General features: G+C 41.6%; 1 protein-coding gene across 1 annotated transcript in view; it reads right to left on the bottom strand.

The window, feature by feature from the left end:
- Window positions 1–16516, bottom strand: part of si:dkey-12j5.1 (probable assembly chaperone of rpl4) — a 162413-nt gene that overhangs the window by 42259 nt on the left and 103638 nt on the right. The window contains exon 9 of the mRNA XM_035404803.1: window positions 12590–12643. Within this exon, the coding sequence (XP_035260694.1) occupies window positions 12590–12643 (54 nt within the window). The remainder of the gene's footprint in view (window positions 1–12589; window positions 12644–16516) is intronic.

The raw sequence follows: 16516 nt of genomic DNA, 5'->3' as shown, positions 1-16516 counted from the left end.
AGCAATGCGTCCAAATTAAGAAAGCGATACCTCCGCGCAGATGCAGCCGTGCGTGCCGTCGGACGCCGGAGCCGCTTGGGCCCCGGTCGCCGCCAGAGGACGTCGGGCGCAATGGTTGCCACAGCGACTAATCTCAGGCGGCTGCCTGAACCCACCCCAAAAGCTCATTTCTGTTCATTAGCTCAATTTTCTGTTAATTGCACAAACAGGCTTTCCTGACACGCTTTTAAATGTGTTTGCGAACAGTGTTAGAATGATGAGGCTCAAGAGAGCAGAATGTATTCTAGTTGGTACTAATCAGAAAATATTTGAGAACGTGAGAATAGGGCCATTTCCATTCTAAAGAGCATTTTATAAATAGTGAGAACAATCGTAAAATAACGGTACTCCAACAGTGAAGGTTTCTGGTGGTTCCCCTCCTACAGAGTGGGGTGCCTTTCTAAACAACAATGCCCTTACCCACAGAGCATGAGTAATCAGAGCATTATATTGGCTTCATCCATTTTGCAGTTTCCAGGTCTCATCCCAATTGAGCATTTATGGGATATTCTGGAGCAATGCCTGATATGGAATTCCTCACTTCTTCTCACTTCACATATCTATATTTCATACTTGTCATTTTATCAGTTGTCAGTTTATTGATATTCTTGTAGAATAATGGTACCCTCTTCCTTCTGTTGGACTATATCATGGCACATACAAGCCAGTCTGTGCACACATGGTGGCCCAACACTGAAATTTATACGCTGGTGTTTCCACATTATGTTCACGACCTGTATGTGCCCCAATAAGACACAACCTTTCTGTGGAACTTGAGGAAAAAGTTTTAGAAAAAAGGGAGAAAAATTAGCATATTATTTAATACACGCTAAATAGACACCATACCCCAAGCTCTGATAAGCTGCTTAATCAAACACTGTTCAGAGTGTTTGTAGAATGTTCCAGAATGAGTTTAACGCTCTAGTTCAGTATGGTAGCTGAATCCAGCTCCAAGATTTTTACATTCTGCATTATTTACTGCCACAGCCAGTGTAATGAATGATTTGTTAAATATATAAATAAAAAAAGCTCATTACAATACTCTACATCGATATTAATCAAACATGGAACTGAAAATATGTAACCCTTTAGAATTTTGAATAAGGAGCAGGAGAGGCACATTCTACTGTTTATAATGATATTAATATTATTTGCTCCAGGCTGCAGAAAATCATTGCATCAATTAACCGTAACAACAATCGACATGTTTTCAAGAGACACCGTCTTACATCACCAGCTACACTCGAGGAGGAATAACCCTGTAAAATTATACAATGTGCCCGAACTGCTACTGATAATCATAAACCATGAAGCCATTAAATGAAGAAAAGATGAGCTCCCCTTAAGGCCCTGAAAGAAACAGAAAGATCTATAGCATGTTGAGGGGCGTTGACTGAAAGGAAACCTGTCAAGCCAGTCTGGTCCTAAGGACCACTTGAATATAGCTTCCCTACGAACGCCCACCTTCCACCCCCCCCCCCCTGCCGTGCACGCCACCATCCTGACATGCGTTAGGAATGCATTCGCTTCGTCGAACAAATTGATTTTTCACGACACGACCCTGTCCGAACAGATCTTCAACGCGAATGGAGCTTTCTCCCAAAAGACCGCCCCTGCTGTCGCCGACCACACTGACAGAGCGGACGGCGAAGACGGGAGGACGAGTCAGCGGCCCCGGAGCTGCCTTTAACGCCGCGCGGGGACCTGGCGTCCGCTTCGGAGAGCGAGGGGCTTGAGCGTGATTTATGGACAGGGCCTATTGGATTACTGGAGAAAGAAAGGCAGCAGTGTGGGTAGTGATTGCTTCTTATAGACTGCTGTAAGGCTGGGCAAACCTCTGAACCGTATGATTATCAGTTACTTAGCCAGCCCCCAATGGTCACTGAGACCCCTCAGGTCTGCAGTGCAGGCCTCCCAACAAAGCCTACCCTTACACACAGGCAGTCACTGTTACCTGTCAGATTATTAGTGAGGCTCCTGTTGTTCACTTCTACCAGAATACTCTCTTCTTACTATGAAAAGCACTATCATTTTCATCACGATTGTTCTGATCATTTTTATTGTTATTATTTACACTTTTATTTTGCCATTTCAATTCGTATCCCTCATTTTCATGTAACTCTTGATCAAACTTATTGCTGGATGACCACACTGAAAGTCAATAATCACAGTACACAGAGAACATCATTGACAGTTACCTAGCCGTTATGAAACAAAAATATAAAAAATATAAGATGATAAAACAACTCCTTACTCATCCATAAATGATTTTGTCACGGTTTTTTAAAAGCGGAAAAAGGCGAGTTAAAATCACAAGGTGAAAAACGGGTTTTAATCTTATCATCCCTCACATTTCCACACCAGTGAGCTATCTACCTTTTCATCTAAATCAGATTAGTAACATAACTCAGTTAGGGGAGAAATGAAAAGTACAATGCTTGAAGATGGAACGAGAAGTCGAATGGGACCTGGCAAAATGACTAACTGTTATCAACCCTAGAGCCAGTCACTGCTCATTTAAGTATAAAAAAAAAAAAATGAAGTTTGGTGATCACAGTTTAAATCTGTAGCGTGAACGTTCTGATTACTCTGCGAGAAATATGCAAATGCTTGCCTGATATGTATGTAATTATGATAATTTCTGAGATTTAAGGGACGGATGTGAACCCCTTTCTTTTTCTGAACATGAAAAAGGTATCGAAAGGAAAATAAGTTGGCACTGGAAGCCGTTTATCACAAAATACTTTGATGTCTGATTTTCATAATCGACCTGGCCATCTTCTCCCTTTGGGCTAAACCTCTGGGGATGACTTTTTCAATGTGAGCAAAGTGTTTACATCGCACCACAACGTCCTCAAGTTTGTGAGTCATTTCATGGGTGCTCATACAATGTCTCACATGCTGTACACAACAGCAAATGGCAACCGAGTATCAACACAGATTCCTTAGTTCCAACAGCCGTGCTGTTGAGACAGAACCACAGTGACAAACTTCCGGTCTCTCTTAGGCCTGACTTGCACAATTTATTTATTTATTTACTTATTTTTTCTTCATCAATTTGAGGCTTTTTTATTAACTAAATTTCACTGCTGAAGTAAACAAACGCAACTCAACTGACCTCCTGAATCGGACTACTCTCCTATGCTTCCGCTTATGAATCGGTATTTTATAACTAGCTAACCGAGAGAGCCTGATCTATGCAGTAGGGTCAGCTTTTGGGCTCGTGTTGGAAAGTTCCTTCTCCCTGAAGGTTTCGCTGCTGTGTACCATTTCTTCTCAAGCAATTTCCATCGCAGTGGGCTCTGATCTCAGGGCCCTCGTGTCTAAGTGCCTGGCCTGTGCCTTTACCTCCCAGTCAGCGGATATAATCTACCTTACTGTTCATTGCTAAACCCCTGTTCTGGCCATAGTTGCGCTCTCTGTTCCCCCAGCAACTGCACATGAAAATCATGCCTCTACTAACCTCTCCATCTGGTTGTGAGAGCTGCGTCCGTCTTAGCCAGAAAATCACAGAGCTGGAAGTCAGAATTTCTGTCACATCAGATACAGCAAGAAAAGAAGCTCATCGACTCCTTTGCTTCCTTTGGCCTGGGACCAGCCACCACTGCTGGAGAGCTGGCCTCCACCGCCCCATGCCAGACGCTGCCCTGATCCCGGCTGGGGACCCCCGGATCCAGCTAGGCGCCAAGCCAAAAATCCCAGTCAGCTCCACTCCGCAACAACTGGAACCTTGGACTGCAGTTGGAGGTCGTAAGCGCGATGGGAGGCGCTCCATTTGCACCCCCTCCAGCCCAAGACATTCAACTGGCAAATAGATCTGTCATCCTGGATGATCGGGAGTCCCCCCCTCCCCCGGTTATCCCCAGTTTCTTCCACCGTCAGCTGTGTTGTTTGCCTCGACCGAGGAATTCACCATCCTGTTGCCCGCTGCTGAAAGCCACACTCTACAACACCACGTCAGAGCCACTGCTAGGCCTGCTGTCGCCTCCAAATTTCTAAAATGTGATTTTATTTGTTTAAAGCACTCAAGGATTGCGCAAAGCATACTTTATTTCAGGCCCTCTGTTGGCAGAGGAACTTGAAAGTTCCAGTAGGATTTTAAGTCTCCACACTTGGTTACAGTCGGTTTGCTCCCTACATAACTTGTCTTTTATCAATAATTTTGATCTTTTTTGGAATCGCCCATCCTTGCATAAAAAAGATGAGGGGTCGGCTAGGTGCACAAACTTGAACTGATTATATATTTAGCACAGTCAACACTGTCCCTTGAAACTGAATAGGCCCATTTACTTCGCTGACATGTTTGCACCACAGACTGGTCAATAACCAGATCTGTTCCATTCTGCAACAACCTGCTTTCACACTCTCCATCCCCACATGGCTGTCCTAAATCCACCGCTATCCAGCCAAATCCTTTTGAACTAAATGGCACTCTGACAGAACAGCCTTGTCAGTTTTCCGTCTGAATTATAAAACGCACTTTTATAAACCATCGTACACCTGTTGCAGAGGGATTCAGGCTTGTAATCTCTGGCTCTTGGAGACTGGTGGTCAGAAAGTCAGTTCCGGTGGAGATGGCTCCGGTCAATGTTAGATCGCTCTCCAATAAGACCTTCATTTTAAATGACTTCCTTCTATCTTGTGGTCTATACCTTTTACTTTTAACAAAGCTTGGTGTTGGTGAGTTGAACCCACTTTCTGAAGTTTCCGCTCAGACTGCACTTTCTGAAGTTTCCCCCTCAGACTGTAGCTATCTTAGCTCCCCCAGGAGCTTGGGAGAAGGTGGGGGCACAGCCATAGCTTTAAAAAACAATTTCAAATATTGCCTGCTCTCTGCCAACAGTTATTCTAGCTTTGAGGTTCAATTGACTAAAATTGAACACACAAATTCTAATTCTAAACCTAACAATACCCACAATGTTTGTTAAACCTACATGTTTGCTGTCCCTTTAAACCTATGGGTTCACTCACATTCTCAACTCTTTTAATCTTGCCCTTTCCAATAATGGCCCCACTCATCCGTGTGGTCACACGCTTGACCTTATTTCATCCTTTGGTTTCAGCATTAGTAATACTGAAATGAAGACACCCCCGACTTTCTGACCACAGCTCAAAAGGAGGCTGCCTTGTCCTAACCCTACCCCTAGTATCCCAGCCCACTACTCTCGGTATATAAACTTACTATTGCCCAATTCTCAAATGCCTAATTAAAGGCCCCCCTCACTAGCGCTATCCTGGCTCCTTCTCCGGAACTGACTGCAGACGTTACCCATTTCCTTTCCTCCTGTTCAGCCATCCCTGCTTCCATTGCCCCTATTAAACTGAAACGACCCAAGCCCAAACCCCAGCCGTGGTTTAATGAAACCACTGAGGCACTTAGGCAGGAATGAAGGAAAGCAGAGCGGAAATAGAAACTAAAAATTTCTTATGAAATTTTTTAAGATAGTCTGGCCACCTCCCAAGAAACTGTCACAAAAGCAAGTGCAAAAATATTTTTCAGAAATCATTTCCAAAAACTGCCATAGACCTGAAGTTAACTTTAGCACCATCAATTCTGTAACTCTTCCCCTCCCCCCTGCAACCACACCCCATCCCCCACATCTGCCAAGGTGGTGTTGTCTCCACTGAATCACATGAAGATTTTAGAAATGTTTTGTTCAGAACATTAAATCTAACATCACTCCCATCGCTGCTGATATCTCTTCGTATGTGGCATGTGCCACAGTCTTTAAGTTTGAACTAGTTTCTCTCTCCTTTATCAGATCTTGTATCTCACATGAAGTCCATAGCCTCTCCACTTGACGTTATCCCTTCCAGTTTCATTAAACAATCATTTAATGTGATTAGTATCAGTATTCTCTCTATTATTAACACCCATTTAGCCACTGGTACTGTCCCTGCCTGCTTCAAATATGCAGTTGTTTAGCACCATCTTAAAAAGTCCACCCTTGAATCCAGAACCCTTAGTAACTTTCGTTACTCAAAATCCAAAATCCTGAAAAAGTCCTCTCCCAATTAGTTTTTCATGAACAATAATGACATTCTCGAAATGTTCCAGTTGCCCTTCATAGCCCAGAGTCTGCCCTCCTGAAGGTGACAAATGACCTGCTAACACTGGTAATAATTTCATTTCGACTGCCTCCATCACCTCCAAGGTCCCTCAAGGGTCCATCATAGGGCCAATTCTCTTTTCTATGTATTTGCTCTCTTAGGGACATATCATCCACAAGTACAATATTTCTTTACATTGCTATGTGGATGATACCCAAATCTACCTCCCCTTGAAACCCAATGATCTGCGCTCACAGCAGAGCCTAAATGACTGATAAGATTAAGATTAAAAGCTGGATGGTCAATGACTTCCTCCAAAAAATGACTCTAAATCTGAAGTTATGTTATTTGGCCCATCTAAATCCTTTAACACCCTCCATAAAAATGTAGGTACTCTCTCTCCACTAATTAAAATGCATGCCAGAAATTTGGGGGTCATCTTTCATTCTGATCTGATAGGCAGATAAACTCTGTTGTCAAAAGGAGCTTCTTCCAGATTAGAGCAATCGCCAAGATCAAATCATTTCTTTCCTGCCATCATTTAGAGAATGTCATCCATGCTTTCATCACTTCTCAGTTAGATTATTGTAACCCTGCTCGTATCAGTGCCAGTGCAAATTGCCAGTGCCAAATTGCTTGCTGGCACTGAGAAGAGGGACCACAACACCCCTACCTTAACATCCTTGCACTCACTTCCAGTCTATCTTAGAATCAATTTGAAGGTTTTACTTTTCGTTTTTAAAACTCTTAATGGGCTGGCTCCCTTTTCTATTTCTAACCTACTCTGCCCTTACACCACTCCTAGGCCCTAAGGTCATCTAACTAATTGCTTCTGGCTGTTCCACAGTCCTGGCTGAAGCTCAAGGGCGACAGTGCTTTTGCAGTCCAAGACTGTGGAACAGCTTGTCACTCAACATCAGCCCCACCCCTTCCATCTCTGATTTAAATCAAGATTTGAAACACAACTCTTTGCCGTAGCATTTCCAAATGTTCAAATATTTTTTTTAATGTTACGATTTCTCTTTTTCGTCTTGCATGTGCGCATGTTTGTATCCCTGTATAGTAACTTTGTATGCATGCACTTTGTATAGCACTTTGGTGCAACAGTTGTTGTTTTAATTGTGCTGTATAAATTAAATTAACTAACTAATGTAGCAGCCAATCAGCAACGAGAGAGGGAATCATTTATTTACTCTTTCATCATTCTGTAATATGGAACTTTCTTCAACAACTGAGGATTATAATTAAGGTCATTTGAAAGCATTCACTTTGTAAGGTCCTTCAATGATTAAGGGTTGTGCTCTATGATTTAAATACATAAACTGAATGAATGGTTATTTTATTTTCTGCAGAAAGTACATTCAAGTAATAATCCTCATAACATAGTGCAGAGGTAGAAAAGAAAGAAACTCTTTTTTCAGAACCATGGAAACAGCACGATGCAAATATAGAGCTAGTTACATAAAACTCTACGGCTAGCCAACTGCTATCTACTCTATAACAGTTTTGTAATGAATATATATCAGGATGGTATGGAAGATCAAATTTGACAAAATTAAATAAATAAATGGATAATTAAATAAATAAGCAATGAAGTACATTGATACTGATAACTGTCACATTTGGCCTTCCATAGGATGGTGGTATGAAAACAGTATGAAAGAAATGACAAACCTGCTTGTGGAATTAATGTACATAGAATTTCTGGCCACAGTCGATAGTATCTACATCTGCATATACGTACTGTAATATAGACGTATTCCAGTGAGTATATGTAACACTAAACCTTGACCCAGAGAGCCACACGGTATGCTTGCTTTATGTGACTCAGAATTTTGATCCATTAAAGCAGTTATTTACACTGTAAACTCACCTCACTTTTCGTGACTCTAAAATGGCCAGAGATATCAGGAAGAGAGTAAAAACCAGCAGACTTTGTGTCCCTCCAGAAACAGGGATGGCCACCCTTGCAACAATATAATGAAGGAGTAATGTGGTACTAGGAGTATTTGTAATAAGTTGCTCCACTCTTTGATAGCTTCAACATGGCCTGAGAATTTACAGAGTTATTATTCTGACCTACTGAAACTTTCTGAGAAACTAAGTGTCCTAAGTGTCCTATACGGCATTCATGTCTATTCCAAGGGCACTGCATTTTTGCCATATTTTCCCAAATGTTGTAAACTTTAAGGAGGTGAGGTCATTTCTTAAAAGTTAAGCATGAGTGGTCCAGCTGAGCACATTTCGGAGTTCACAGCAATCCCTGTATGCACTGACAAATCATGTCATACTTAACAGCTGAGAGATCTAAACCGAGAAAACATGTACTGTGTCAAATGTTTATGATGTAAGATGATGTTTGATTAAGATATTTGACACAAATTAAAATGCACTAAATATTTAGTAAACCACCACACACAGTCTTTTTTTCTTCCAGAATTTACATTTCTTAATATCTCATAACCTTTTCTGCCCATCTTTTATTTACTTCCCATCTGGAATAGCAGCCGGCCGCTGCTCTGGAGGATTACGCGACTGACACAGCTGACATCCTGTCCTGGAGCTCTGCTGCAGTTTGTCGACTGAGCAGAGGAGGCGCTACAGCAGGATGAGCTGAATACACTGCTGACTGACGCCTTCCCTGCCCGGGGCAATTATGTACTAACCTGCAGCATGAAGCCATTGTGACCTACAGTGACTCCTCAACAAGGGGTTCTTAGCCCTCGGCATAGATTTGCAGTTGCTTTTCAAATTTGAACAATCTTTTTTAAAAACAGCAGTGCTATACCTTGAATTACGCCAACAAAAACAACTAGATGCTTTGCACCTCTGATGGCTGGCACCCTAGAAATTTACAGGTGTCACGTAACTTGGCAAGTCCAACCCAACATGGCAGCTGAGCATTGCGCACCATAGTACTGTTTACATGAATGAGACGGGGAAATCTTGCCTGCCCATAGAATTTATCAGAGTTCAGTGTTGCATGCAAACAGCAGTCAAAGTGGCCAACAACCGTTTTTTAAATTTATCTTCCTTAAATTTGTCTTCCGCATCCTCACCATTAGGTGCTCCAATACAGATTTTCAGTGTGTTTTGTCAGGAATTCAACTGATTTTGTCACTAAACTCATGTTTTTAAAAATATATTTATTAATTTATTTTAAATATACATAATATATATTATTCACACAATATCATCATTTTCAAATGCTGAAGTGCCAAAGCCAAACCTGTGTACCTCAAAGTTAATTATTTATTCCGCTGCATTCTCTTCTTTTTAAATATATTTCCTGCAAACAGGCTGACCAGACTTGTCAATTGAAAACCAAACAAATACACAGAAAAGATCCTACTCTCATTCTTGAGCTGAATTGTGGCAGCTAGCTGTCAAAAATGTAACATTGTGAATGAAAATGAAATATGTTTTGTTAATTTATTTTTGAATGTAGGATATGGTTTTTAAATATAAACAAATGAATAATATCCCTCAGAGCAAATATCAAATCAATAACACTTGCTATAAGGCTGTACATTGCTTCAATACAGAAGAAAATTGAACAAGATGAGACTGACTTGTTATGGAAATGCAGGTTATTTTAAAGCAGGTTTTTGTTTTTCTTTCTTCCTGTCTATCCCACAGTTCTCCCCTAGTGACAGGGAAGATGCTTTTGGCCTATGAATATGAAGGCATGTGAGTTATCCGGGAATTGTATATTCTCTCAGAATCTGTCTTCAAAAATTATTTTTGGCCTCCCATTGCTATCCTCTCCAACCAATACATACGAATATGGTTGTGGTATTTTTATATAAAATAAATGTAAATGTAATGAGGGGAGATCACGTCTTCAGCTTCACGCAGAAGTGAACACCTTTGCCACAGGCTGAGTCTAGCGTGACAGTAGCTGTGTACATTATCCCCGTGCCAACTGTGGTTTTGCCAACCATGGATTCCAAGTACATGCAGTTGTCACTTGGTATGTCATTTATAATCAGTTTTATATATCCTCAGTTTAGACAGGGATAGCATGTCAAATATTAAATCAAGTTTATATGTGCATTCTACAAATTATCCACTACAACTACTAAGAAAACAAGATCAAAATGTTTGCAGTTGTAATATTAAAGCCAGCTGGTGTGTTAGACAGCTATTATAGCTTTATTTAGCTTTATAGCTATAGAATGTGTCATATTCAAATTGGGTCAACTATATTCACAGTTTTACAAAAATCTCAGTTTTGAAAGAAGAGATTTTAGCCAGCTTGCTGTCTACCTTCATCACCAGTCTATTCTAACTAATAAAACCACCCACTTGCCTGTCCGACATCTCCCTTTTTCATATGGTGAAATGTGTTTTTCCCTGGAGTTTCTTTGAAGAAAGGACTCTTGTGTTTATGTGTGCATATGTACTGCCATGGTACAAACCGCAGACTTGTTGTGCTTATGTTGAGTGACACAGCTTGCTGAGAACATCCATTCAGAAAAGTAGTTCTCTGCAGCCACTATGTGTTTAGAGGGATTCACAGTTAAGCACTTGGAGTTCCTGGGAAAGTGCAATATAAATGCAATGTTTCATTCATTCATTCGTGCACAGGTATTATTTTTAGTTGTTTTTGTTTATTTTAATTGTGTTTGGTGAGAGAAAAGGAAACCCAGGCTACTGTATATAAGTACCAAGCCATAACTTGGGACATGGCATACCTGCCATACCAACTGAAAAATTATTTTAAAAACATAGACGTCTACACATAACAATGGACAGAAGAATGGAAATGATTCATTCGATCGCCACCATGGCAACGTCTCAACACTGGCCTCTCCTCTATAATTTACCTTATTTGCTTTTCACCTGCCTGAATAAAGCCCAAAATAAGAAACAGAAAGAGAGCAGACAGGCCATTTCCCTTTAAAAGAAACAAGACTAGGCAAGCCTAGTTCAACTGCACGCTCACACCCTGGACACTGCCAGTGGGGAACATTGTCTGTCAGAAACTTGAACCTTAAATCCATAACTTTTTGTTCATAAATGGTACTGGACCTGCTTTTCACAGAGGTTCCAGATGATACTTCCTCTTCATTTGAAGACAAAATGATACCACGTTTTATTCGTATTTTTTAAACCAATAACAAAAAAGTCTATGAATCTAAGGTATGGTGAGAGCCATACCTTGCCATACCTAAACAAATAAGGGAGCTTCTCATTTAACTGGATGTTAGCCAAGTAGCGAGTTAGCCATCTGTAAACTTTCAGCACACCATTATATGTTAGCTCCTTGTAACTAGCCATTGAGCTCAAATATCGAAACTAATTAGCTAGCAAAGCGAGCCTGCAAATGTTTTTGGGTGTTTTGAACAACCTGCTATAGGCTATTAACATAATACTTGCTAGCTAGCTAACTACCTGCAACATGAACACTGCTTCACGTCCAGAGTAGTGCTGTTTTTCTGTCCTTAAATCACTGCACTCACCTGGTGTCGCTTCTTAAAATTAATACAGCCACCAACTGCACACCAACACTAGAACACAGTTCAACAACGGGGAGTCAGCGACTCAGTGAGTCAGCCAGCCCCTCAGTAAGAGACATTCACTGTTCTTGGCTGGCCCTCAGGGTTCAGCAAAAATATGACATCAACTCTTTAAACCAACAATAAACTAACATGCAAAAGAGAATACTTTGCTCGTTTAGACATGCTGGCTAATAACGAAGATTAGCACAGGTCTTTTTACATTGACCCTGCCAGTACTCACCCAGTTTCTGTTATGCAAACTACCTAGAAGGCATCATCAATTTTGCAATGGCAGGCCACACAGCCTACCTCATTGGCATACTTGAGGCCTCACCACAGATGTCATATGCTTGAACAGCCTCATCTTAATCATATTCCTTTCCATGACACAGAGTGAAACCGGTGCACTTTTACACAATTTATTCAGGACATGAGAGATGGTGTACATTTCAGTCTGATGCACTGAAATTAACACCAAACCTCGTCATCAGGTGTAAACAGTAGGAAAATAGATGCCATCGGGTGATAAACCGCAAGAACAAAAAAAGAAACAGTGCACACAGACATTAGTTATTCCTAGACTACTTTTCACAAGATTGATTAAATGGGAAATCTGCACTCTATGCAGACACATCTATGCACAGATTCATAGGACAGATAGACACTAGAACTGCATCTGCTACTGCACAATAAATTAAACCTTGCAGTGTTTAAACATAAAAATTCAATATCCGGTGCATGTCCAGTCGTTAATATGAAAAATACAGTTGGATCATTAAACCTATGACCTGCCCATTTCTTTCTAAGTGGTAAATGATCTCTTCGCCCACCTGCAGTAAGATTCAAAGGACTGGTCTCTAGATCTTTCCGTAAATGTACAGTAATTTCCCTCTTTTTGAACTCAACAGTTAATAGAACAACTCTGAATAAAACCTATGACCTGACCGTTGCTTTGCAAGTGGTAAATTATCTTCCCATTTAATTGAGGCACTCACCTGCACAACCTCATCATCTTCCTCCAGAAGTCCCTCGAGGACCTCGCTGGCAGTCTGCGCAGGACACAAAGCACACACACATAAAAACATTAAAATCATCGCAGCACAGTTTTTCGCCAGGCTTAATCAGTATTCATGGAGGCTAAGGCAGTTTTTATTTAGCAAGCACTTAGTGTGCGAAGGAATTTAGTGGTTTCAATACACAGAAAACACCAAAAGTCATAGGAAGTTGTATCCTTTTCTTAAAGACCACACTGCTGTGCCTGTTTGACTAATATATTATTATATCAGTATGGGAAAATATCTTTTGCTGTTATTTTCCGAAGAAGCCCACCCTAGCAGTACAAAGGTAAGACATTTAAAATGTACGGCAACATACACCACATTAATTCACAACGCTTAGATTGTAGTGTTTTCTGGTGCGAGGTGATTTTTTCACTTTGAATCATAAGGAGCTGGGATCAAAAGAATGCTCTAGAAAGACCGCTTCCACTCCCATTGATGCGTTAGTTAATTCAAGTGTGCAATGTGTGCACAGAATAACTCATAAATAATTTATAATATATATAGGTCAATTTATAACGCTGTACCGAGGTACATCTAATATATATCAAGATACAGAAGCAACATAGTCAAATATGTGCTCTAATCATGTAGTTCAAGCACACAATCAAGGTTATCTTGAAGGCCCCTGACACAATTAGCATAGTAAGAAATCAGCAGACTGATCTTAGCGGAGCAACGAGACTGGTGCTGTCAGGTGGTGACAAAAACACTATCAGCTGGCTTCCGTCTCCAGCTGCGATCGATGAGTTTGATTTGTGTCTCGGAGGCAGAGTCAAGTGTTCTACAGGGGAAAATGTCAATACTCAATATGCCACCCTCTTCTTATCAGCCTGCTGAAGTCAATCTTGGTCCATCCTTCTGTTTAAAAGTATAAGGATGACCACGTCCCGAGCTGAAGCAGTCTCCTCGAATCTTTGCGTCAGTTTTTTTTTTTTTTTACTTTATTGTACTCATGCTTTTTTAAATTTTATTTTATATATCATGAAATTATCAATAAGCCCATTGCTTACAACATTTAAAAATTTTAGGTGGCAGCAGAAAATAAAGACCCACATAAATTGTACATGGACATATAAATTAATATATACATAGGTACAGTTATTCTGTTCCACCGGACCCCTTGGACAGCTTTGTGTAATTCCGTAAATTTCTGTGGCATCAGAAATTACAGCTTTATGGGGCATGGTTTTGAAAATGATAATATTTAGCTCGCCCAGTTTCTACACTTCAAAATCAGCACATGCTTTAAATCACGCTCAAAAGTTTGGCAGGACATTTTATCATTTATCGTAGTCGAGAGTTTCTTGTGGGCAACTCGGATGTGGCTTGAGAGTAATCTTGAATCCGCATGCTTGCTTCCGAATCACCCGCCCTCGTCCTCTCCATGCATATAAACGTCCCCACTTATACTGTACTACAAGCGCATTATCTTTCCCCGTTCCTAGTGACTTCGCAAGCTATCAAGAAAGCCGGGGGAAGGGGAACTCCTCGCAAGCAGCGGAAAACGCTCTGTTCAGCTAATCCCGCACGCTTTATAAAACACAATCTGCAAGCGCAGGCGGTCCCTCCTTTTAAAACCAATCCTGCGTTTAACCCGCCTGCAAGCTTTTAATGTGACACGGGAGCCCCGTTCCTGACTCAAAATTAGAGACGATTAAGCGAATGTCTTCCGCTATCGCCAATTCCACGTCGGTGTGGGGTTTCGTCGTACGAAGCACAGGAACAAAGAATGTTGCAAACGCAAATGAGAGCGTTAAAATGCAGAGTCAATGCTCTGTTTCAGGGCTTAGTAACACGCACCCTCACTTGAATCACGCGTTCTGTTCCACTACAACACCAGCTTGTCATTAGATTTTTTGGAACATATTGCTAGTAATTTGGATTCTTTTGACTTCTTCAGGAAACATTTCTCATTTGTTGTAATTTGTCTTTATCAGAAACGTTGTTCATTTAGGGGCGACATAGCTCAGGAGGTAAGAGCGGTTGTCTGGCAGTCGGAGAGTTGCCAGTTCGATCCCCGCACTGGACGTGTCGAAGTGTTCCTGAGCAAGACACCTAACCCCTAACTGCTCTGGTGGATGAGAGGCATCAATTGTAAAGCGCTTTGGATAAAAGCGCTATATAAATGCAGTCCATTTACCATATATAAATGCAGTCCATTTAGATTTATTCCACTTCCTAAATAATTTTGGTCTGTTTTACCTTTTTTTTTTTTTTTTTTTTTTTAAATATGTTTTTTGGGCTTTTCCAGCTTTTTAAAAATTAGATAGAGAGTGTAGTGTAGAGAGACAGGAAGAACTAGGAGGAGAGAGAGGGAGTGACATGCGACAAAGGTCGGCGGTCGGACTCGAACCGCAGACGTCGCAGCTCGCAATGAGCATGTGGAAAGCGCTCTATGGGCTACGCCACTGGAGGCCCCCTGTTTTACCTTTTTTAAAATGAAAAATAAATGTCGCTAACATGGCTTCACCTGTCCCAGGTGACAGAGCCCAGGAGGAGGACGATGGCTCTGGCCACTTCAGCCCCCGCTCGGCACGCCGTGTCACTCGTGACGAACCGCGTCCGCTCCTCCCGGGTCCAGGCTAACGCTATTTGTTTCGGGCGAGCTGAGGAGTCGAGGGGCGGGAAACGGGTCCAGACAAGACGAGCGAACGCCAAGTTCCGTAATTTAAGGGACTGACCATTCAATTTATGAGCATTTGCAGCAATAAAATACAGCCCGGACTTAATAATAGCACATTTAATGTGACACCCTTGACAATTCCAATCTACGGTTACTGCAGTCACCCTTTGGTCTGGTGAGAAGGGGGGGGGGGGGGGGAGACATGACAGTATTCATTTTATAGTCTCACCATTCATCAGACTTAACATGCCAGCTATCAGAGCTGAAAACTTCACTTAAATTTACCATCCAATCCACTGGAACACAGATAATTACTTTTTAGACTGATGCTCCCTTTTTATTTTTCAGCTGCTTTTCACTTAAAAGGACACAACACACCCGTGCCACTGTCACAGAAAATTCGAAAACATGTTAACACACCTCTCAACAGAGCAAGTCTCCAGCACCCTATTGTGGTTCATTAGCTGGTGTCTACCCAAGGAGAGGATCCTAGTCAGTACAATCACCTCTGATATTGTCCTAGATGACAATATTGCCAGTATAATCTTAAAACATAAAATCCCCTTGAGGAAGAAGGAGAGACAGCGTCTGAGGGTAAGGATATGAGACAATTCGTTTTACGAGGCCCCACAGTATTGCGTCCCAGGAAAGAATTTACAAGAGTATATGTCCTCTAAACGCACAGCATGGGACTAATTGGCTTACGAAAATGCAGTGGTCCATAAATATTTGCCGTTCTCCTCAGAACTGCATTGTCTTGGTTGCATCATCATTTGCAAAACACTCCATAGCCAGTAGCCAAAATGGGACAGCTCTGAATATAGCCTCAATAGGTTCGCCAACGGTGTTGCTCAACATTACATCAACATTAGCTTAAAGAAAAATGGCGTGGGTGACTTCTACACTGCATTTTAATAACCCCTGAGAAAATATATTCTATAAGTGAAGAAGCTGCGGGGCGGCTCATCTGGTTAAGGCAATCTTCTAGTGTGTGGACGGGCCCCACCATCCGGCATGGAACCCAGGCTGTGCCAGTGTCAGTGTGTCAGCCTTGGACAGCAGCCTCACAGGGGGGCACATAATTGGCTGAAGCATCACCCAGGGAGAGTGAGATTTCAGCTGGAGGGAAAACCGAGGGCTTGCAGCCTGAGGTGTCCTCCTCTGGCTCTCATATGGATGCTGACCGGGCTTACTGTGAGCAAGGCCAACTCTAGACTGGACCCCATGCCATGCTGAAG

Source organism: Anguilla anguilla, chromosome 1 (genome assembly GCF_013347855.1).
Source record: "Anguilla anguilla isolate fAngAng1 chromosome 1, fAngAng1.pri, whole genome shotgun sequence".
Classification (NCBI taxonomy): domain Eukaryota; kingdom Metazoa; phylum Chordata; class Actinopteri; order Anguilliformes; family Anguillidae; genus Anguilla; species Anguilla anguilla.
This window is presented reverse-complemented; position numbering and strand designations above follow the sequence as displayed.